A 25,392-nucleotide genomic window follows, 5' to 3' on the forward strand; every position below is an offset into this window, starting at 1 on the left:
AGTAATTCGGTAAAACCACGCATAAAATATCCCCTAGAGATCTATAGATAAATAATATTATAGTCCGTTCTGCAACAGTAATTCCTGCACTCATGACTTCATGAGTTATGTATGAATAGATGACCCACCTTTGAGAACCACTTATTGGTGTAAAATTTTCAAAAATGCTAAAACACTTCTTTATTATTGAGCGAAAGAAACCAATTTTTATGGATGTAACTTAAAAGTGACAGACTTGCATACAAGCTTTTATCCCCTATTCCCTCCATTAGGGTTAGAAATTTTAAAACTGTTTCTTAATTCTTGATAGATCAGTCAGTCAGTCAGGCAATTCTTTTTACATATATATGGGTTGATAAAACAGAGTTTTATAAAGATATTTTTGACATGTAACTTCAATCACTATAGTAATGTCTTACAAAACTGACTGCAAAACCATTAGTGTTCTGGACTCTACTATCTTATGTAGGTACTTGTAGCTTATACGAGCACTCACCAATCTCTCTCCGGAGAGTACTTCTAGCAGTTTGATGAGCATTTTGCCGTCTCTCATGTCCACGTACAGGTCGCTGATGCGGCACCCCACACGCACCAGGTGAGAATTCACCCATTTTTGAAAAGTTTTCTTTTGTACACTCTCTCGTTCGTCTGTAAGGAATATTGTTGAATTAAAGTAATGTATAATATAATTCAATTGTAAAACTAAAATAGTGAGTTTTTTTACGGGCTGTATTAAATCATCTAAGATCAGTCAGTTCTGGGTGGTAAATTCAATACACTGGTTTTCATCACGAATCTGCGCAAGCATTGCTTTATAACAAATTCTAATGTTTAATAATATCAAAGACTCTTAAAATATTACGCAATGTAAGGGTTAAAGTTATAAGATATGTTGTTGACAGTATTTTGAAGTCCTTATATAATAATATTTATCATAATAATTATTTACTTTTGATTAGTTTAAATTATAATAGGTAAGTATAGTTTAGGTATTATAAATTAAAAATTAGAAATATATAATGGAGTCTTCTGTGTAAGTATTAAAATGTATATAAAATCCCAGTTTAAGTGAGCATTTTGATAATTTTGAAAAATAAATATCTATAAACCGAACGATAATAATAATAATTAACTGTCATTAATTTTTTTTATGAATGAACCGACATACATTATTAATAATTATTATAATATAAAACACACTCAAGTAAAAGACAATAATAAGCGTAACGCGATAACAAAACAGTAGCTTCCAAATTCCAAGAACCACTGTAGCTAAGAGAACAATGAAACAACAAACAGTTAACCGGCAAACAGCAGAACTAATGAAAACCACAAGACCTTCGCCAGCGAAATAGAAATAAACATGATAATATATCATTGCAAGTACAGTACAGGCTATGAAGAAAATGATTGTTAACACATTAACCGCCAGTGGGGTCTCGAGCGCGGAGCCCTAGCCCTTCGGCCCCGGCCGTCCGCTGCGGGCAAAGCCATTGCAGTCACTCACGACAACTTGGTGTAGGTTTCGGAAAATAATATGAGTAACGCGAGATGGAGATCGAATTACCCGGTGCGCTTTAGAGCGGAAATCGAGGCTATACCAAATTGCACCAATACTTCTGATTTGGGAAAGTTGCACGGAATTCTCATATGGGGCAGGTAAAGAAGGCAGTTTTCATTTCCACTAATCGTGTTGGCAGTTGGTAAATACATTTCAGTGGTGACTCTCCCACAGAGTAAATTGTTAAGATCTAGTTACCAGTAGTGACGCGACGCAAATAGAAAAGGACTTGCCAAAGGGATAAATAGTGTCACAGTTCGTATCTAACTTCCCGTATGAGAATAAACTAGGTATGATCTTCAAGAAATCAAATGAAATCTATCGTCTCATCAACAACACGAAAGAACATAAAGTTGTTTTGTCACTAGATGTTGCCCGCATCTTCGTCCACGTACTCGTAAGTTGCGGTTTTTAAAAATCCCATGGGAACTGTTTGATTTTCCGGGATAAAAGGTGTGCCTGTGTCACTCTCCAGATCGAGCTAATAACCACGCAAAAAAGAAAAGAGTCATCCGCTGCTCCGTTGTGACATGATTGAAGGACAGACCAAAAACACACATTTTCGCATTTATAATATGGGTAGTTATATCGTCACATCATTCACCATAATCTTTTCACTCAAGTATTTGGGATTCACATACTATTTTACATTGTCAGAACTTCCACTGATGTTAGCACATATCACTGAACTGAACACACATCTTCACGTGGACGTTGGACAAGGTTAACGTACGAGTTACTTTACTTAAAACGTAAAGGAAGCACAGCACACGTTTACCAACCTCTAAGCTCGCACACAACTTTGTCATAATAAGCCTCTAAGCCCGGCACTTCTATGTCAACGCCCCGTTTGATCAGATCGTAGCACTCCGTCGATGTCATATCACCAGCACCGATTGACTGACGACGTTGGACGAAAGAATAGGAAGAATTAGAGCGACAAAATTCAACTGCTCACTGGACAAGGATATTCGATACGCACGCTCCAGATGTCGACAGCACTTGGTCTGGTTTAATGAACTATGTTATATTAAACTTCATGTTTTTCCTCGCTTTGATTTGATACTATTCGACTTACTGACGCGGACTTATTCGAACGGTAAAATATTTTGAAGATATCCAAGTAATTCACGAACATTTCATTGAATCCAGTCGGATAACGATACTGAATACACTCCACGGTCATATCAGATATCTCTTAGCACCGTTGATAAAGTGTATTATTTAGATTTAGGATATTTGTACCCGACGCAATGCATGGGTTATTAAATTGACAAAGTAGCCAATAGTTTGCAATACCTTTATTTGTGGGGGAAAAAGGAAACGGTGGCAATGCAAAGCCACGATAAGCACATGTGTGTAATATAACTAATTTTAGTTAACATTACACTTTGCAAGGTTATGTTTTCCTCATTATCATTACCGAGTTCTTCTGAAATAGTGACATAATTTAAATTGCTGTGATTTATTTATGTCACAGTCTTCAGTGATAATTATAGGGTACAATAAACTCGTCATACTATTCGTACTACAGTATTATCATCTGCCTACATTGCTCCGACTGCATTATCGCCGATATCGGCTGGAATTTATCGCCACGGATAAGGTAACTGTTACACATATTTAACCATAAGTTATAGTATTTTCACAATTAGTGAATGATTATGAAAACTGCACTAAGTTTACAGACAATACAATAGACAAAAAAAAAGATTCCGACGAATTGAAAACCTCCTCCTTTTTTGAAGTCGGTTAAAAACTTAAGGAACATCTGAAACATTATGACGTCTTGTAATAATTTCTCTACTATGGTTTTCATTTTCTGAAGTAGATAATCGAAGAAAATGTTAGTTTAATAATACATAACACAAAACTATAGTGCTGTAGATGGTTACTTTTGTTAAATCTTCAAGTACTGCTGCGAAAGCAAGTTCCGAATACCAATCATTGAATCTAGAGGTTCACGACCGGTCACAGTAAAATTAGTATAGCGCGCCAATATCTCGGCAAAGATCTAGACTGGCTGAGTGCCTGGCCTAAGATAACGACACTTCTTATATTGACTATTGAACAAAACAGTTATTTTCTTCTTGCCATCACTTTGAGGTATTTGTAAGGTAAATCAATACTCTATCGGGTATCGGGTAAAGCCAGATGATGTCTGTCTGTGTCACAGGCATTTTAAAAATAAACTGTAACACCTGTAAAATTGAAATTTAACAGTTATGAAAAGCTGTCTCTGCTGCTTAGAGGCATATTTGAATTTTGAAAAAAATAAACTATGAAAAGCGAGAGCGAAAAAAAAACTACCCCCTCTAGTGAAACCTCGTTGAATAGGTATTTTAATCATTGTGGGAGTTCTTAGACAGCTTTTGGAAAAATTACCATTTACGAAATAATGACCGTCAAATTTTTAGCAATTAGCATAACTTTGGAGCCCTAACCAGTACAGCTTTTAAAATTCTTCTGAATTCTACATGAGCCTAAAGCAGAGATACTTACTAAGTTAATGAAATAAACCAAAACCTACTCTACCGAATCAAAATCGAAACAAGACCGCAACCTTCCATAAAGAAAACAAAACGACGCCCTCGTGATTGGAAACCTAGAGAGGTCAAAGGTATCTAAGACTGCACGGTCATTTACCAATTAGTTGAGGTCGCAACTCGCAAATCGCAATCAATTGCATCTGAAACAAAAAAAAAATAAAGGTGTGCTAACCTGCAAGCGCTTTGATGCGCGATCGTTCGAAAAGCCTTGACGACGAGTTTCCGCCGTCGTACTCGAAGTCATCGATGATCTCTTGGCCGTGGCCGATGCTGGGGTCCCAGCGGGACACCGAGATGTCAGTCGTCATCGCGACCTACGGCACCTCACCGCGCCACGCTCAAATGTCTGTGAACAAAGATTAAAACGTTTTAAACACAGAACTCTACAAGTGTAAATTAAAAATTTATAACACCCCCGACAAGTGAAGGTTACAGTAACTAGAAAGAGCTGATAACTTTCAAACGGCTGAACCGATTTTCTTGGATTATAGCTAAGAAGACTCTCGATCAAGCCACCTTTCAAACAAAAAACTAAATTAAAATCGGTTAATTTGTTTAGGAGCTACGATGTCACAGACAGATACAGAGATACACACGTCAAACTTATAACACCCCTCTTTTTGGATCGGGGGTTAAAAACAGGGAACGCATTTCCAATGTAACTTAATTTATTATTACTTTGTAACTCCAATTTTGGTACATGATAAATAAAATAAATAAATAAGTAATAGAAATGATATCTCTTGTCATTCCGCGTGTCACCATTTTCAAGCAACTCTCCCATACAAAAATGTACGAAATAATATTCAAAAGAACAATCTGAACTCTAAAGCAACGAAAATTAACCTGTAAGTTGTAACGCTATGCAAATAAATGTTTCTAAAGCTATACCTACAGGCTCAAAGAGCTGAGTGTAGCTTTGGAACTACACTGGAAACCACATCTACAGAATATTGTTTCTAAAACGTGTCTACGTAATTTCATTTAGTTGGATTGGTTAATATTCAAATAAGAACGGAATTACGTATACAATAATAGCACATAATAGTAAGGAAAGCACTGGGGAATACGCTTGGGTCAAGTGGTGGTTCCACAAAGTATTCCACTTTCAAAACATTCTTTTGGACCTGTCATTTTACAATTTTGAGCATCTACGGGTAAGTCTGTGTCATGATGGGCTGAAGAAAAAGTGGAAACTTGCTAAGCTCTCATGCAGGAGGACAAACAAGAGTGTATCAAGTATAAGTGGTACAACAATTAAATCATCAGGCAATACCAAGAATACCCTTTATCTATCGTCCAAAAATGCACTTAAGATTACTCAAACGAAACCATTAACAAAACCTTGATATTTCAAACTATGCCCGAGTCACGTTAACAAAAATTGATTACAAAACACGCTTCACCTTGAATCTTGAATATTACGACGGTATTCGACCATATTACATACAAATACTTAAAACAAAGGCTTACTTTACTAAAGCCGGCCGGGTCACCTTTCAAAAATGTGCACACACAATTTTATTTTCGTATACGTAATGCATATTGTTGTTACAACTTACAAGTTACAGTGCGCCCGGTTTCAATTTCATAGCGAATATTATTATTATGTTTTCGATGACGTCAGCCGCTGATTAGATTAGATAACGCGTAGTCTGGAGCACTACCTATTAATCGACACAGCACTCTTAATCAGTCGAGTTTCTTGGGCAGGCTAAATAAAAAGACTTTGGAAAAGATTAACGAGTTTGCGCTATTTTATAATACCATAGTTAAGTTAGTAGTAAAGTGATATTTGGATAAGGTTTTTGCTCAGCAGTTGAGATAAAAAATTACAGGAAAAGGTTCAGCAGTACAGGAATCTAATACTCTTTTTATTGTATTATCTCTCTATAAGAACCCTCTCGATCACCTTTCAAATAAAAAAAACTAAATTAAAATCGGTTCATTAGTTAAGGAGCTACGATGCCACAGACAGATACACAGATACACACGTCAAACTTATAACTCTTTGGGTCGGAAGTTAAAAATTAAACTGAATCAGTTGTATGGTTGGCATTATAGGGTCTATCACAAGACGTTTTCTTCGGTCAGGTAGCCTTCTGCAGGCTTATACTTTTACCTTGGATATGAGCTAAAGTAGGTAATATTTGCTATTGTGTTGCTATGTTGAGACCTTTATTCAATCTTCGTACTTTTATGTTCTTTATTCTTTACTTGTAATCTTAAAGAATACCTACGCTAATCCTTAGTAAGTATAGTCTGTAGTAATAGTTAGTATTGTGCCTGTAGACAGTTTAGTTAGTAGATTTCTTTTTCCTCATATCCATTAGTATATTTTTAAAATCCTATCGCACATTACATCATTGGTAGATACATATACAAGCCCTTAAAACAGTGAATTCATTTCGAGAGGCTCAGTTAATTGATCCAAGCCTGCTAACTGTCCTCAATAGCCGGCCCCTCGACGCTTGAGCTCATACGTGCAAAATGTTTTAATTGAGTTTTGAAATTAGTCGCTTTTGTTCGTTCAGTAATCGAAGCGTTTAACAATGGGCTTGCAAAGAGGGTTCCAAGTCCCAACTGTTATGTGAGGTGTAAAATCCTGTAGACCGTTGGTCTTTCTGTTCGATCGGTTTTAGTAAATCGGTCAGGCAATCGAGGGTGTTTGGAAAAAAGAATATCTAATGAAAAGCTAGCTTCCCTTCTGTTTTGTTCAACATTTCGAGTCGATGTCGTCGAATCGAATCGAATCGAAGGTGTCGATGTCGTTTTAATACAACACACTAAAGAGAAGTTTGAAAGTATGTTACAGATTCTTGTACTCAAATAAGTTGGAAATAATATCATTGAATATCGTATAACACTTGGGATGATTAACTAAAAGCACAAATTCTCTACATTCAAAGAGAAAAAGTGAATAATTACGTTTAGTTCCTTTAAATTGGGCCAAGTTATATTAGACACGTGTAACGTAAAACCTGTATACTTTACCAATGTAAATAATAATAGATTAATTAACTTTTAATTAATCTAAAAAAACTATGACATTCTAAACAAAATATGTCCCCACAGAATTCTCCATTTATTTACTCAAGGACATAAAAGTTACTACATACAAACCCCATGGGCAACGTGTAACGAAGCGTTACATGTTATACTGTATTTATATTATTATTTTAAGGAATTTTTGCCGAAATCGACGTACACCACGACCCTACAAATTTGTGTACCTACCATTGGACTAGCCGCGGTAATTTAACTGTACCGTTTTGTATTATTTTATTAAACGCTACCGTGTGCTTCTGTCATTTTTCATTCTTTCATTTATCATTTATTATTTTTATTAAATTTTTTTAACACCCGGTACAAACGAAAGCCTTGACCTTACAGGTCAGAGTTTAGGCGATATCTTTTTCGGTGTGGCTCCATTAGCCGCTAATGAATGATTAGCGGCATTTTTTTAAATTTTTTTTTTTTAAAAAGAATATTAGCCATGTTAAATAACTAATATTCCCCTTTCCTCTCCAACTAAGCGTCAGGCTTGTGCTAGGAGTAGGTACGACAATAGTGCAACGGGCGGGGTTTGAACCGTCGACCTTTCGGTTTTCAGTCCACTCCTTTACCGGATGAGCTATTGAGGCTCATTTGGTTCGGGCGAATTGTACGAAAGTTGGTATGGTAAATCTTCAAGCCACATACCTGTTCAGGAATCGAGATAGAGCGAATGTTCTGGGTTTAGCGAATGTTTGGTGAACTTTCAAATAAGTTTGGCAAACCAACAATTTTTAAAACTTTGGTAACCAGGTAAAATTTTTGTAATAAGTAAAGAACTAAAAGTTTATTTCTCTCTCCAGTCAAATGTCTTACTATAGTCGATGAAATACAAAATCAAAGAGTTAAAATAATAACTAATGAGCTAATGACAAAATTAATTTGAGTAGGTCTTAAATAATTAAGTCAATTTCTAAACAAAATCCGAATAATACCTATCTATAGGCTATGACTGTACTTAGTATTAACTAGTAGTATTAATATTATGTGGACTATTAACATTTTATTTTCTGACAATTTTATGATTTACGAGTATCTTTTTCATGGTATCATTACAATTATTTTGGTTACCACACCGAGCCGTGTCTAGACTCTAGTCAGCATTGTGCTCTATAACCACTATAACCTTACGTCACAATAGCCTAAATTAGTGTCGGAAGGTCGCCATGGCAATACAAATATACTGGATACTCTGACTAGACATTCTGCTATACAGTACAGATTATAAAACGTGGAAAGATAATTTTTCAGCTTATTTATTAACTGTGAACAGTGAACTTTAGACTAAAGTGGAATTAGCTGCATTCAGTCAAATATCACTATAAGTAGCATCATGATTATACTTTGAAGTACGTATTCTATTGACCTTAAGAACAAAATACATACTTGAATAACTAATACACAGCATAAATACCTAAAATGACCTACCCAACTCTATATGTATAAATGCTATAGCAAAAAATATATTTTTCAAGTTAGTCACCTTTCGCAATTTTTTGTCAAAATAAAATAAAGTAAAACAATGGACAATTATACGCAATTATCTCGTGAGAAATCAGTGGACACACAAAGATTTCTCATGTTAATATTATAATACCTAACATCAGCTGTTTCATATGAATTCAATAACTTTAATATGACTTGATGTAACTCGATTATGAGAATTTTATCAGAAAAAGCCATTTTAACTAAAAAGGCGAACTTTTTAACTCTCTGCTTCATATTCCTCGAGGGTTGGGCTTGGGACCCTTTGTGTTAATGGTATGGGAGCTCTACGCTGAAAATTAAGATTTTTCTTATTTGTAAAGTCGTTAATTTCTCTTATTATGTAGGTTATTTTATTTCCTACTCTTATAACACTTACTTAATTAGTTAAATAAATAGATAAATAGGCGAGAAACTCAATAGTAGCACTTTTCAGTAGATACGCTTAACGCTAAAGCTATTATTGATATTTTTATTTCCTTTTACTATTGCACAAGGTTTATTAATTTCTATTTATATCTAATGAAGGTGTTGTGTGAATCAATCAATATAATAAAATTATGGACATCATCCAAAATGACTCATTTAGGAATATCTTTAGTTACTTCTATGGCATCAGTTCTTTCGTCAACGATTCTGAACATCTTTTTTCTTTTCCTATCATAGTAGAATTTTGGCCATCAGTTTCGATTGTCTAAATTCTATTTAATAACACAAATCCGTACAAAAAGCCATCATCATTTCAAATGACTCATTCGTTAAATACAACTCAAGGATAACAATATTTATTTTACATAATACATAATTTATTAGTCATTGGCCATCGACTAGATACAGATAAAATCTTGTATTGCATCAAAACTTTGTTTTTAAGTTAGCTACTGCATTTAGAAATGTGGTGTATCTACCTACTCAACTAATCTAACATCAATTATACTGTCGAAAGTGCCGAAAGAAAAGTAGGTACCAATCCAAATGAAGGACTAAGTATAACGTATATTTTCATCATCATCATGAGATCATCATCATCATCTTCAGATGAGAAGAGTTTGGGTCATAGTCTACCACGCTGTCCAACAAGGTACAGATGGGCAGACTTCACACACACTTTGAGAACATTGTGGAGAACTATCAGGCATGCAAGTTTCCCAAGATGTCTTTCTTCATCGTTAAAGCAAGTGATGTTTAATTGCTTACAACTGTAAATTAAAAATTTATAACACCCCCGACAAGTGAAGATTACAGTAACTAGAAAAGAGCGATAACTTTCAAATGGCTGAACCGATTTTCTTGGATTATAGCTAAGAACACTCTCGATCAAGCCACATTTCTAACAAAAAAAACTAATTTAAAATCGGTTCATTACTTTAGGAGCTACGATGCCACAGACAGATACACAGATACACACGTCAAACTTATAACACCCCTCTTTTTGGGTCGGGGGTTAAAAACGCACATACTCCAAAAAGTTAGAGGCCCGAAAGGGAGGCGGACGTCTCAACCACGTCGCTATCACGACTATTGCCTATGTGCCTAAATTGACCAATATAACCACTCCTCGTTTATTAGAAGTAGCTCTTTTATGACCTACAACGAGTCACATAACAATCACTCATAAGTAATGTCAATAGGCAGAATTAATGCGTCTTAATTTGTCTCCGTTTCAAGGAACAAATGTACGGGACAAAGAGAGCGTGTTCAATAGACAAGCGGGTGGGGTCGTTGACCTGTGGAGGCAGACATGGCGTCGGCACACCATGGACTACTATTAAAGCCCACCATACATTAGCTGGCAGTGCCCCGCGGCCATTTGAAATAACTTCGACTGATATAGGTACTACGTAGCAAAGTGAAGGAAACTTGACGTAACTTCATTGTAAAACTACTTTTTTTTTAATTTGAAGGCTTCTGTAAACTCAATAGCTCAACGGTTATGGAGCGGACTGAATTCCGAAAGGTCGGCGATTCAAAACCCACCCACTTATGTCGTACCTATTCCTAGCATAAGCTTTAAGGTGCCCACGCACTCGAACTGAACTGCAGCTGAACTGCGCGTCGCGTCAGCGCCTCGCACGATATTCTCTCCAGCCGCGCCACGCGGCAATGACGTACGCGCGTCGCAGCTGGAGAGAATATCGTGCGGGGCGCTGACGCGATGCGCAGTTCAGCTGCAGTTTAGTTCAAGTGCGTGGGCACCTTTACGCTTAGTTGGATGGGAAAGGGGAATGTAAGTCATGATTAACATGCTAATATTCTTTTTTTTAAATTGTCGTACCCATTTCTAACACACGGTTTAGACTTAGTTGGAGGGGAAAGGGGAATATAAGTCATGATTAACATGGCTAGTAATCTTTGAAAAAAAAACTTCCTAGGGTTACCTACTGAGTAAGCTGTTAACATAGAGACAAGATCTTGAAGACGCTGATGTGGGCACCCGTTTAAAAGAATTTTGGGCAAACCCCACGGGTCCAAGAAATAGAACGAGTTCGGTACGGTCGCGTTGGCCTCATTTTTACGAAATTCGAGCCAATTGCAACCTGTTGGGCCGGTTTTAATTAATCTTAAGGCAGTATTTAAATCTGATAACTTTAGAACAACGAAAGTCAAGATAAAAATTGGTTGAGTGGCTTTGAGTGATGTTACCAACGAATAAACAAACTTTTACATCTTGGTAATTAGTAGAGGCAATGTTGACCTACTGAACCTTGATAACTATTACGTACATAGGTACGTTTCTTTTATTTCGAAATACATAAATAATGCTGCCTTTAGACGGTTGCAAGTTATGATAGACATTTTCTTAAACTAAGATATAAATCTTCCAAGAAAACGGGACCATAATTCAGACAAAATTGATGTTAGCCAATAATTTTATACAAAACCAGCGAAAATTTAGTAACGAGGAATTGTAAAACTAAAGATGTGGAGTTTTGTTGAATTGCGAGCTTTAATTATTACGAGAATTCAATATTTACATAGTTTTAATTCATAGAAAATGAAGCGAATGTGGATAATTTGTTCCCCGCCTTCCCTATTTTATGTGAAAGTGCACTTTACCGTATTGACGATTCAAGGCGACAACAAGAATCGACCACCATATACCTATTCCAGTTTGACCGGGATTTCCAGTCTAAAACCGGGACAATATGACACTACTGACATATTGTCCCGGTTTTACACGTTGGTTCCGGTCTTCCAACTAACTAGTTTATTGCATTCATAAGCAGAATTCTACTCTTCACTTTTTAGTTTCCACGTTTCCATTCATAGCAAGAAGATTGAATGGCGAACCATGAAGAAAATCACTGTTTTAGGTGAACTATTTTATACCTAACTTATACTAAATAATCAATAAAAAAATACTGTCTTACTTCAAAACTGTATGTATGTATTAAACGAGTTGTTTCACAATAAAAAAGACGATTATCTTTTCGAGGTCAACATGGGTTATATATTACTAGTGAAACTAAGGGGTTATAAGCAAGGTCAGATGCTATCTACTGGCCCCTAAAATCTTTTTCGACCATTTTTGAGTATCTGCCATGTTATGGGCTTTACATGTTTTTCACAAAATCACGAATTTGAGTAATATATTAGATACGCCCAAAACAACAATAACACCCGAAGATAAAACACTCTTACAACTCCTTAGCAAAATCGTGATGTTTTACCAGTGACCCTGTAGAGATTTTTTATATAATATGCACACCATCCAACGCTTATTCACATGTCTCAAGGCAATGAAGCTGTTAATAGCGTCCTATTCGAAATCGCAATATATCTGCAGTCTGCACACTAAAAACTAGCGTGATCTAGGGCGATAGATAAAGAATAGGTACTTATAGTATTTTCACTTTTCACTGTTTCTAACATCATACAGATTACAGATCGATTTCTAAGTAAAAGCAGATATCACTGGAATAGTGACAGATAACTTGCACAGGGTTTAGGAAAACAGTCAATAATTTTCACCTTCCTTCTATCTTCTATACTAAAATTTAGAAAGATACTCAGAGTCAATGATTTCTACCCTTACTCTATCTTTTACAGGTTGCGTTTAGACAGATACTCAAAGAGTAATCATTCCTACCCTCCCGTCTTCTAGAGGTAGGTTAAAATTCTCACTTCCTTCGTATCTTCTACGGATAGGGTTCAGAAAGAAACTCAAAGAGTCAATTATTCCTACCCTCCCTCTTTCTTCTGCAGGTAGAGTTTAGAAAGAAACCCAAAGAGTTAATAATTCGTACCCTTTCTCTATCTTCTACAGGTTTCCTTTTCTATTTATTGTGTTTAACTATGTGATACGGGTTTATCTATTTTCTTAAATTATAAATCCATTGCTTAATTCTTTGTTTTGTTCCTAATGTATCGAACGAGTTACGAATATGATAAAGATTAAACAAGTACATTGGCAAAAGGCGCCGTTTACCGTTTGCAAACGTGAGAAGTTTTAACGTTATTTTCTTCACGGTTCTTCCCTCATGCTTTCCCCGTTCACTAAACGACTAGACGTCATGCTATCGCCATCACGAACCACGAGGGGACTTAATATATGGAGCCTTCTAATCGTAACAACGGCTCAAGAACCAATTTTCACCGCTAACTGATACAAGATAAAGTTGAAAATCGTATATTTGACCACAGTACGGTCTCCTGTGCATTCCGGTTAGGAAAACGGAAATCCTGCTTCTACCGTGGATATATCAAGTTCAGTTATGTTTAGCAAATGTATATGTATCATCACTGTCAATAACAATTGATGCAAATAAAATAATCCTATGGTGATTTAGATCTTTCACCAAATACATCTAAAAAACGTAATCAATCATAATTTCATCCTATCCCATCTATACCCTATTGCCGAGGTCAGTTAAAAATTGTTTTGTGCAGAAACTGTAAGTCTTAATAGACATAATATGATATGTGTTAATATACAAGGAGCAGCTATCCTGAAGACGGAATATACTAGGACTAAGAAATCTGGAAATACCCAAAAGAATGAGTCATCGATGCGTTAACCATAACAATTGATGAAATCAAGATTTCCTGTATTCCAAAATAGCTCAAATGACGCCAGTGGTATTAGTTTATAGTTCTATTTATAACGACCTATTTTACTTTTAAGAATCTATACGATATACGTACGTAAACATTTTTTTTTTAAATTTATTATTGCTATCGTAACATAGGTACTTTTTACTTTATAAAAAATCTTTTCTGGCCAATTAAACTAAATGTACTAGAAAAAAAATCTCCATTTTTCGATTTTGTCCTTGCAAGACCATAGGAGACAGACCATTTACTTAACTCAGTTTTTTAGTGAAAACAGATCTGATACCTATCTCAGATTTGATTTTCAGTTACGTACCTAAATAGTATAAAAGTTAAAAGACCCGTTATTTCGTGTTGTAGTCAGTAGTTGAATAATGGGCCGAGACATAGACTGAGAAAAACAATGTTACCCAAAGCCTAATCATGAAATACATAATATTGTAGTTTTGGAAAACAATATCTCCAATCTAGACAAATTATTAAGAAACTAAAGAAAAATATCACCTATAAATCTTTTACTGCAAGTTATAAAAAATTAAACAAACGATGATGCTGTCAATGAAATTCTTCGAAATTACAATTCGAAATTCCATCATCATCAAGAGATAGACGTCAACTACTGGACAATTAATAGGTCTCTTGTAGACACTTCCACGCGCCACGAAGACTTAATGCCGTCAAGCACTGAAGATTTTTGAAGGAGAGACATCTTGATGACAGACATCTGAACTATATCTATAAAATATATCTATAAATCTTATAGTTGGCAATAATACACATGACAAACAAATAGACACCCACACAAAACATGAATGAGTCAAAAACCATATAGACATGTTATAGTCATACGTGTGCTTACGAGCCATCACGGAAAACAATGACGCGTCATTACTATGTATAATTTTATATGCATGCGGTCCCGTTCCATTCAAAACCGCAGGAAGCAATGCGATTTTAATCACAAGTATCTCTCATTAAAGGTGAGAATGTACACATTGCAGTCCTTATCAACATGGAGTAGAGTATATTTTATGGACTACCCTCGGTTAACTGTTCCTGCGGATGCAGAACCTAGTTATTTACGGTTCGTCACAGTACACCGCGTGCCTGCCACTAACAGCCTAACCGTGTCTGCATTTTAACCACACTCCAATCTTTGTTTTGTTTGTTTTTGTAATCAACCTTAGGCCATTATACTAGCTGGCGTCGAAAGATAATGTGCAACGTCAGTCATAAACTCATCACCAGTGCTGGGTACAGGGGTTTTAGATAAATAAAAATCATGTATACTAAGCTATAAAATTGAATTTCATTCAAAGCTATAATATTAAACCTAAGCTATAAAATTGGACTTCATTCAAACTATGTTTAAATACGTTCTTCCTGTTTCGAAAATATCTTTGCACTGATTATGAAATTGTTTGCTGTTGTGATCATTTAGGTGCTTATAGAGAGTATATTTTAACTACTATTAAGTAGATTCTTTATGCCAACTTGCCTATGAAAACTATCTTCGAAAATTCACAGCAAAGCTTATTCATGTTTTGGGAAAGAGTTATTATCCATTAACAAAGACTTCGCAATATTTAACACTTAACAAGTCTCCACGCAAAGTAATTTTAAAGTCAAATTAATGCAAGCGGTGGTGTTTGGCAACATTCTTCACAAAAATAATATTCCCACGATAATAGGTAAAGATTTCGCGAAGGAAGGTGATTAAATGAAGTGAGTCCGCACGATTTCCAACATCCAACGAACTGTTGACATCAGCAACCGCTAAATATAGTACCATTATCTCACGAGTGAACATCTACTTCAATTTAGCGATTCTCTCTTCATGAAATTTACATTTTTTATACAGACAATTATATTTCAAAATTAACTAAACGATCTATTCAGTACTATTTCGGTACCGAATACTGACAATGTATCATTTTATAAAGGCAATATTACTGATAGAAAACGTATTTGATAAAAACACAAAACTGGTTTTATGAAAGAACAATATTAGATTCTTGAAGACGACGACGCCTAAATATCGCTGGGAAAACGAAGTATAAAGGAAATGAACTATAAAATTAATGAACGATCTCGCGGTCAGCAGTAAGCAAAACATAGTTCAGGACGGTGAAAGCTGGCACCTTATTGTTGCAAAGCCTAAGGGCCACTTAGAATTGTAACACTATACCTATAGGTGTTACAGGGTGCTTACGAAAATAACTTTTTTTTATGAAATTCCGAACGACTAGTACATTAAAAAGCTTATAGCACTGAGAGATAATGATAACATTAAAGTGCTCTCTGTATGTATGTCATGTAGTGTGCCAGTCTACTATGATATTTCCGATAAGATAAGGGGACATTTTAATTCATAAACAGCAAAGGTCTAAACAATCTGGCCGAGGAGATGTTGGAACGAATTAGCGGACGAACAAACAGGTACTTCCTATGCTGGTTGCGGTGCGCGGACGTATCCATTAACCCAAATATAGACCGCGCCCTAAGCCTTGCCTGGCTACAGTAAACTATTCCGTCTCTTTCGAACATTGGCCACACGTACCGGGTAAGTAAAGACAAGAAATGTGTTAGTGAGGTGTGAAAGTGGCATTGACCATCGTTCCTTAAAAGTTCAAACCGAACTTCATGTAGCGTAAACTAGAAAAGCCAATACAGGGCATAGACTGCACCTTGCACGAAAACTGTGAGAAATATCAATATTATCAAGAATGTCGTGATTTGAGAAATCACGACCAGTCGCACACAAATTGAGATTGATTAACGCTAACTACAGTCAAAATTTACAGTCAAGCACAATGTAACGAACAGCAAGGTTCTTAAGATACAAAAGTAAACAGCAAAATCTCTAACCTTAAATCAAACCTAATGTACTCAAAAGCAAATGGAACGGGTCATGAAAATAGATCGTATAAACACATATCGTCCTTAATCAGAAAACGGAATTACGTCCGGAACATAAAACTTGTCTTTTACTGATCACGATGAAAATATTCATCAATTAAGACGAGAAGCTTTCGAGAAATCTCGGATACCCTATGTATTTAGTTAATTATAACTAGATCGTGACGAATTAGTAGGTATTCGTAAATACACAGTATAGATTCTATGCCGCAAAATTTTAGCGTGGCTTCCCCACTCCCAACCTAAAGGGAGCCTCCCGAACTCCCCCTGCATCAATCGTGTGACAATACAATCTACCGTCACTTATCGAACGGATATATCGCTATATTTTCCCGACAATTTATTTCGGTACATGATTTTCACGAATAACCCCGGCGCTTTTATTTTTAAATTTGTGTAGGTTCATGCGCTCTCGATGTTGTGTTTGTACAAGTACGCAACGAGGCCAATGAGTGCTCACATCGTTTATGGTTACTGCAGCGTAATTAGCATCATATTAGAATTCAAAATATGCTTTATTCAAGTTTTCAAGGGCATTTATATCATCAGTAGTCTTTATATTATCTTATAGTTACGTACTCGGTACTATATATTTAGCGACTAAACGTTTCAATTTTTTGACAAAATTACGGTGTTCATAAAATTATAACCAGGGTTCATACTGGTTCATAATAAAATTTTATGAGCACCGAAATATTGGCCATTGCTGGATAGAACAAGGACGATTGGAATTTATCTGTCAACTCACAGTGCGGAAAATTGGCCAATTTGTATGGTCACAAACTGACCAATCGCCTGTTTGTTCTGAAAAACTTACACAGCACATTTTATTTACCACAGAAACCTATGAACAATACGTCACTGAGTAAGGACATGATATGAATTTTTCAATGAGCGAGTCCGTCATCCATTCAAATAGAACAGTCGTCATTATTCATGGTTGCAGCATCTGACTTCTCATACCGTACGGGTGAATTAGAAGTCAATGAGATCGCGCGTGGGCGTCGGCACTGAACTCTACTTGGTTTGTCTACAGGATGAGTTTCATTAGTTGCTACGCACGAGTAACTATCCAGTTACCTTGGCAGCTTTAGTAGGCGCTTACAATTTGTTAACTTGTTCCTCATGTGCCGAATTAAAGGACAAGGATAAAATTTTTGTTAGAGCAAGTGCAATACGCAATTTGGTGTCTTAGTTCATTGATGACCTCATCATAAACTCTGTGTCTAGGCTAAGATTTTAATACTTTTTTCTCAATCTTTGAACTTGCATAGATGTATTATTAAGTACTTGTTCCTCAACTTTCGCATTTAAAGGCAAGGATATTTACTAAGATATTGCAATTTAAACAAATGCTCACTTGCTTGCTGACCTTGACATAAACGTACGTACAACATATTTGCGCAATGCCCCAACTACAATATTATATGATTCTTTTATTGATCGTACACTTTATTGATAGACAAGGCGTGATTAGGGGTTGCAAATTGCTAAAGGTTTTATAATACAGCTTTAGAATGATTTGTTCATCTTGTTTAAAGGAATAATTTTATCAATCTAACGTCTTTAGGTTTTATATTTCAAACCCCAATGCCACAACGTTTTTGAATTCAGCTTTGGAACGATTTTTCCATCTTGGTTGAAGAAATCATCATGAATCTAACGTCTTACGTATTATACTTCAATTCCCATGCCACAACGGTGTCGCTTCTATATTTTCATGTTGATTCTCTAACAGACACTCGTGCGGAACGAATCATCTGCACTTCCAAGAAAATCGTGCTCCCAATTCGAGCGTGAATGTGTGAAAAGAGCGTATTTCTAGATAACTGTTAATTTCAGTTAACTACAATACTGACAAGGAATTGATTTGTCGAAATGCTGCGTAAGATTTAAGTTCTTTTTTTACGTAAACAATAATTTCATTTACGCAATAATAAGCAGCTTATGGTTTAAAATAAGAAATTAACGTTCTTCGAAATGTTTTCCAGTTGAATTAAAAAAGCTGTGATAGCCAAGTCGTTAGAACGTCCCCGCCTCCTAATCGGAGGTCGGGGGTCCGATCCCGGGCACGCACCACTAACTTTTCAGTCATGCGCGTTTTTAGCAATAAAATATCACTTGCTTTGACGGTGAAGGAAAACATCGTGAGGAAACCTGCATGCTTGAGAGTTCTCCAAAGGTGTGTGAGGTCTGCCAATCCGCATCGGGCCAGCGTGGCAGGCTATGGCCTAAACCCTTCTCATTCTGAGAGGAGACCCGTACTCAATAGTGGGGCGGAATTGGGTTGATCATGATGAATTAAAAAGTCCGGGTGATCAAAAACTTCCAATACAGCACATAACTCTGAAAAGTGAAGGTTTGCGCAGGATCGAACCCCGGAAAACCCGACGTCTTGACCCTAGACTATCATAGCTTTTAAGTAACATAAGGAGTAGTTAGTGTAGTTAGGATTGTATTCACAGGTCTATTTGGCACAGTGGCATAATAGCTGATGAGATGATAATGATATGACATAAGCGCGGTGACGTCACCGGGCGTCGGCTGTCCGCAATGTGGCGAAGGCCGGCGTTGTAGCGTCTGACCGGTTTTATCGCGAGACACATGCATTACGTTGAAACGCTCACAACACCAATGTATCGTTTGTCTGAGCAATCCGGCAGAGGAAAATTGAGCTGGCGAATATAAATTGCACCTAATCTCGCGAAATTCTCTTTAGAATATTTTTTAATGACTGCAGAAATTTAGTACCTATACCTACTATACATATTCAATTGAAATTAGCGACCGCCACCTGCAGTTTCGCTCCCGTGGGAATTTGAAAAATCAGGTCTTATTCCTTGTCTGTTTAGTAAAGCTAACCTCTCAGTATTTAGCTTCCTAAATCCAAGGATTTGGGCTGGGCGTTGATGAGTAAATTAGGACTTTTCTTTTTAACCCCCGACCCAAAAAGAGGGGTGTTATAAGTTAGACGTGTGTATCTGTGTGTCTGTGTATCTGTGTATCTGTGTATCTGTCTGTGGCATCGTAGCGCCTAAACGAATGAACCGATTTTAATTTAGTTTTTTTTGTTTGAAAGGTGGCTTGATCGAGAGTGTTCTTAGCTATAATCTAAAAAAATTGGTTCAGCCGTTTAAGAGTTATCAGCTCTTTTCTAGTTTTCTTGTAGAAAAGAAGGTTAGATAACCGTTAGGTTCATAATATTATGTCAATAGACAAATGTCAAGCTGTCAAGATGATACATAATTATTTATTTGAAAATGATGTTTTGGAAAACTCAAATACTTTGGATCGTCGGGGGTGTTTAATTTACACTTGTTGTGTAAGTACTTAGAGATAGCATGGACTTTAATATACAGTTTTTTTTTTTGTTTATATGGGGAAACTGACTGACTGACTTACCAAAAACGAAGTCGCTACTTCGTTTTGTACTAGCTTTTTCCCGCTGCTTTCCCGAAAAAGCTAGTATCAAAATACATTCATGGTGCTGCGGAAACTAAAAGTCAAAACTACTTGTCCATTACCTAACATCTCTATCAGCCATTCAGGAAATACATGCTGAGTGAAATTTCTCCAAAGAGGAAATGGCAGCTAGGCTCTTTACGCACTGCATCCGATCCGAATGCTCGATCTTCGATTCGAAGTAGTCTTAGGTACCTACTATTCGTTTGAGGGGTTGCGCAGTATCCTAGCGGGCCAACCAGGTCGACTAGGAGTTCAGAAGTGTGCGCAATACAAGCAGATTACAGCTTACGAGCACGAAATCTCGGATTCGGATCGGATGCAGTGCGTAAAGTGCGTGCCTTATCGAAATCAGGTTCGCTTGAGACGGGTGCAGTGGCCACGCCCAGCCCGCTGTCCACTCTTCGCGTCCATGTAACGATGACGTTATCCGCCTATTTAGGTCAATATAACACACGTCCATAAAAACAGAGACAGATGGTTTTATTACTGAACTAGCCGACTCACCTCGGCTATGTTCAGATTTTTCTGAAAATCTATCAAAGTGGGGTTTTCCGGTATAAAAAAAAGTATACGAGTACATGCATGATAATCTTCAATTTCCAGACCTAGCGGCTTGAATTGTGGGTCAGTAAATTTCACCTTTTACACTGACTGACTGGCAAAATAACTAAATAAGAACATGACAAATCATGATTTTTGTATTGTACAGGGAATGGACACAGTGAACTAGAGTGAGTAAACTCCCGGTTTGATCCTGAATCGACGATTTGTCAAATATAAGCCTTTGGCTGACGTGAAATCAAAGAAAAATAAACTACCTAGCGTCACATGTAGGAACATTTTGACGTCTGCCCGTTTTGCAGACGTAATTGTATTAATTTTAAAGGAATTAGGTGTAATATCCTGATATAGTTGCCAATTTTTTTGTCACAGCCGGACGTTACAAGTTGTATGGATTCTTATCAAGTAAGAAGCCTTAAAAATGGATGACATTAAAAGACATCAAAGTAAGTAGTTACTTTAAACACGAGGAGTGACGTCCAAAACAAAGTATTAAACTAACTACTTTGCAAGTTGCAACAAACGTTCGTGTTATAGAGGGTTATGAATTATTAACGACGACGACAACGCGACGGTGAAACTCAGTAAAATTTCATTCCCGCAGATGTTTTCATAAATCTTTGGTTTAATATATTATGGAACTGCCACAAAATATACATAGTTTTTCTTACTGTACCACAATTTATAAACATGTCAAAAATAATATAAACAGAGGTAATATGTGGTGAAAAAAAATGGACTTTATGAGAAGTATTCACTCTCACAAACGTAGTTAGTTGAGATTCTGATGAAGCACAAAGAGCAAACTGAGAATGATTAACTTTCCACTATTACTAGAATTACTTAGTTAACAAGTAAAAATGTATTTTATGTATTACTTAAGTAGTTAGACTTAGCAGGAAAACTTAAGAAAAAAAAATCGAATCCGGATAACACTATGGATGCTAATTGATAACGATATGAGATGCGTCCAGCAATGCATATGGACCTTCAGATTAACTCCTAATCTTTAGATTCTTTGGAACTGACGAGATTTCAACACAAAAACTTATTAGTACCTACATTACCTACTCAAGGCTTGTAAGTTGCATCATTATAATCCACACCAATATAATATAGCAGTCAGTCTGTTAACTTTTCACAGCCCAATCATTTAATTGATTGTGATAAAAGGTACATAATACCTATAGCTTGCATCCCAGAGACGGAATTAGGCTACATTTTGTCCCGGAAAGAGTTCCCACGGGATTATTTCAATCTAAAACCTACACGGATGAAGTCGCGGACCTCAATTAGCTCTAGTTATAAATAAAGTAGATGATAAAAATATAAACAGCATAAACAGATACAAAAGATACAACGGGGACGATGTTTTGCCATCCGCTAACCAATTGATAGATTCGCTGATGAATATGGCCTCATACAATAAACTTACAACAAAACAATATGAACGTTATCTGCATAATGAATGCTCAGCCTTGCCTGTGGTAAACTAAACATTTACTGAGTACAGAGATATCTTCAATATATCAGTGATAGATAAGATAAAGTCAAAACCAGCCACGGGTGAAATGTGTCCAATGGATCTCGACAGGATAAATGGACAGCGTATTGACCTGTCAGGTCAGGAAAGTAGACGCTAGTCAGAGCAATAGATGTGGCAACTGGTAACAAACATATTTTATGTTCATATATCTAGCGACTTTAAATTCTGCTGCTAGATAAGGCTGAGAATAATTAAACTAGGATGTTTTACCTACAGGTAACATCACAGAAGTAAATGAAATCGAATTCGTGGGATGATGATAAAATATTCCAAAATACTAACACAGTCTACTCCTAGAGATAGTTTAACTATTCGAAAGTCTAAGGAGTATTAAGGAGGATTCCATCTCTCCTAATCTAAATTGTCCTAAGTACACCCAGACCGTGGAGATAGATAGCTTTTCCACAGCACTAAAGTGACCACAACAGTCATGACTGCTCTATAAAGAGCAAAACGACCAAGAAAAACACCTAGGTCTGTTGTTGCTTGATGCAATAGCCACTCTACTCTTTAATCTCTCTGTATGTGTATAATTAAACGCTGGGAGATATAGAACAGGTTATTTCAAATATGAAAAGAGATGAACATTTAACAGACCCTCGTGAATAAAATGGGTCAAGCATAACTGTACACATTGCTCAGAGAGGCAAAAAGAACTGTTTGTTTCATGTTAAATAAAGCACAAGGCCTATGAGTGCATGCCATTAAGCTTCCGACCTCGCTGCCGCATTATTTCAAGTAATGGTGGGAGTAAAATGCATACAGTTGAAGACAATAGCCCAAGTGAGGTTAAAGGTTGGGTAAGCAATATAATTTTAGTAGCAGCATATATGTAGTACACAGAGGAACATCTAAAAGGACCATTTATAAGGGTAAGCTGAATCTATTGATCAAAAACTTATTAAAATTGTTGAGCACTTCAGTGAATAAAATGTGTCCAAAAAGACTGCATACTTTTCTCAAGATAAACCTACCAGAATTAAAGATTGCCAAACCATTAAAAATGTGCCAGGAAATGTTAAAAGAAAAAAATAAGTTTTTGAAATCAGTGAAGTGTGAAAATAACTAGGTTTATGGTATTCTTTCATAATACGGAGTCAATTAACGAAGTAACACGACGATAAAAAGCTCACATTTAAAAGGTTTCCATGTAGATGATTCTCCTGTAGGGGAAACATGAAGCAAGCATGAAGCCCTTTGATCATTTTATATGTAGGGAATATGAAGGGAGGGAAAGAGTTCATATTGTGCGGTAATAAAGAGTTTCCACTTCATGTCAATCATATTAAAGAGTTTTAAACTCGTTAACGTATATGAAGGAGAAAGTTTTTGATCTCTACGGATTAAATCCAGATTCCTAATGGTAACTTCATAGTAGATGTACAAGTTATGGTTTCAAACATTGCACCATAGTTCATTCATAAGATGATGTCACAGTTAGTACTAGCATGGGAAGATGACCGTAAGCCTTGATTGCCACAAATTGTGCCTAACAACCGACAAATTGTTCTTGTGGACTGAATGCTCCATTCAACGTCAACTTGACTTAAGCTATTTACTACTTATTAACCCCCGACCCAAAAAGAGGGGTGTTATAAGTTTGACGTGTGTATCTGTGTATCTGTGTGTCTGTGTATCTGTGTATCTGTGTATCTGTCTGTGGCATCGTAGCGCCTAAACGAATGAACCGATTTTAATTTAGTTTTTTTTGTTTGAAAGGTGGCTTGATCGAGAGTGTTCTTAGCTATAATCTAAAAAAATTGGTTCAGCCGTTTAAGAGTTATCAGCTCTTTTCTAGTTTTCTTGTAGAAAAGAAGGTTAGATAACCGTTAGGTTCATAATATTATGTCAATAGACAAATGTCAAGCTGTCAAGAAGGACGTTGCCTAAATACATAATTATTTATTTGAAAATAATGTTTTGGAAAACTCAAATACTTTGGATCGTCGGGGGTGTTATAAATTTTTAATTTACACTTGTTTGATATTAATGCAAGTACTTCTAAAGGATGTAAGCACACAATTAATGGCCACGGACCTTTTCACATAATGCAATTATTTGATACTAGCTGTGCCCGCGACTTCGTTCGCGTGGAATAGTGACTTTCAGCAGCATATACTATGTACGTTAAAAATGTTCGCCGTGATTCTTTAAATTGACATAACTTTTTTATTTATGAACCGATTGACATGAAATAAACACTAAATGTTAAGTGAAGCTTACTACAATATATTAGTGAAAACCGTATCTAAATCGAATAAGCCGTTTCTGATATAAGCATGCACAAACACACAGACAAACAGACAAACAGACAAAAAAAAATTACAATTTCGGGTTCGGCATCGATATAATAACAACCCCTGCTACTTTTTTTTATATATTTCCATTGTACAGACACCACTTTTCTACAATTTTATTATATGTATAGATTAATGCAAGTACTTCTAAAGGATGTAAGCACACAATTAATGGCCACGGACGTTTTCACATAATGCAAAATTTAGACAGCAGATAAATTAATGTTACATGTCTATTGCTCTATTATTCAATACTGATATTCAGATAAAATTTACAGATTAGCTAAAGTACCTCATAATTCGAGAGAACACCGAGACACTAGCAACGGTTAGAAACAAATAGACAGTCACAAGTTTCGTAAATTAGAACTTGATTGAAAAGAAATCTTCCTTATTGGATGTGTATCACACAAATTCACAGATATGACTTTCTATCTTCAGCATATGGTACCAGCACGTGTAGGAATCGATAGATATATGTACATATATTTATGTTATAGGCGAATATGTACAGAAAGCGGTTGTTACGTGAGGCGGCGAGTGCAAGACGTGGACTGGATTCAAGTTCATCGACCCGATGGAGTAGGACTCAGGACTCCCGGCGGAATAACAAACGAGAAATTTAAACAACAGGCTGATTTAAAATTTCGATTGCCTTCCGCGAACTTTTGGTTACATCAAAAGAAAATTAAAAGGAGAAAAGCACATTAAAAACGTTACCAATGTTTTCCTTCCTTCAAAAGAAAAATATTATTTCCTGGTTTTTCTGAATTCGTTAAGAATTCAATTTTAACTCCAAATTATTTTGATACCACCACGCATATAATTGCTCTGAATTGCTCGCTAAATAGTGTAAAAGAGGGTGTTAAAAAATGCCAACCACTGGTACAGTAGGTAGTAGCT

General features: G+C 36.2%; 1 protein-coding gene across 17 annotated transcripts in view; it reads right to left on the reverse strand.

The window, feature by feature from the left end:
• LOC123873238 (spectrin beta chain) overlaps window positions 1–25,392 on the reverse strand; it is a 73,024-nt gene that overhangs the window by 35,956 nt on the left and 11,676 nt on the right. For 15 of the 17 annotated variants that reach the window (XM_045918004.1, XM_045918000.1, XM_045918003.1 and 12 more), the window contains exons 2-3: window positions 4,283–4,456; window positions 497–648 (exon numbers count right to left, since the gene is read on the reverse strand). In XM_045918004.1, coding sequence (XP_045773960.1) covers window positions 497–648; window positions 4,283–4,418 — 288 coding nt within the window. In that variant the 5' untranslated portion in view covers window positions 4,419–4,456. Of the gene's footprint in view, window positions 1–496; window positions 649–2,343; window positions 2,479–4,282; window positions 4,457–5,583; window positions 5,655–25,392 lie in introns of those variants that run through there. The other 2 variants (XM_045917990.1, XM_045917992.1) reach the window with 2 other exon arrangements.

Source organism: Maniola jurtina, chromosome 16, assembly GCF_905333055.1.
Source record: "Maniola jurtina chromosome 16, ilManJurt1.1, whole genome shotgun sequence".
NCBI classification, from domain to species: domain Eukaryota; kingdom Metazoa; phylum Arthropoda; class Insecta; order Lepidoptera; family Nymphalidae; genus Maniola; species Maniola jurtina.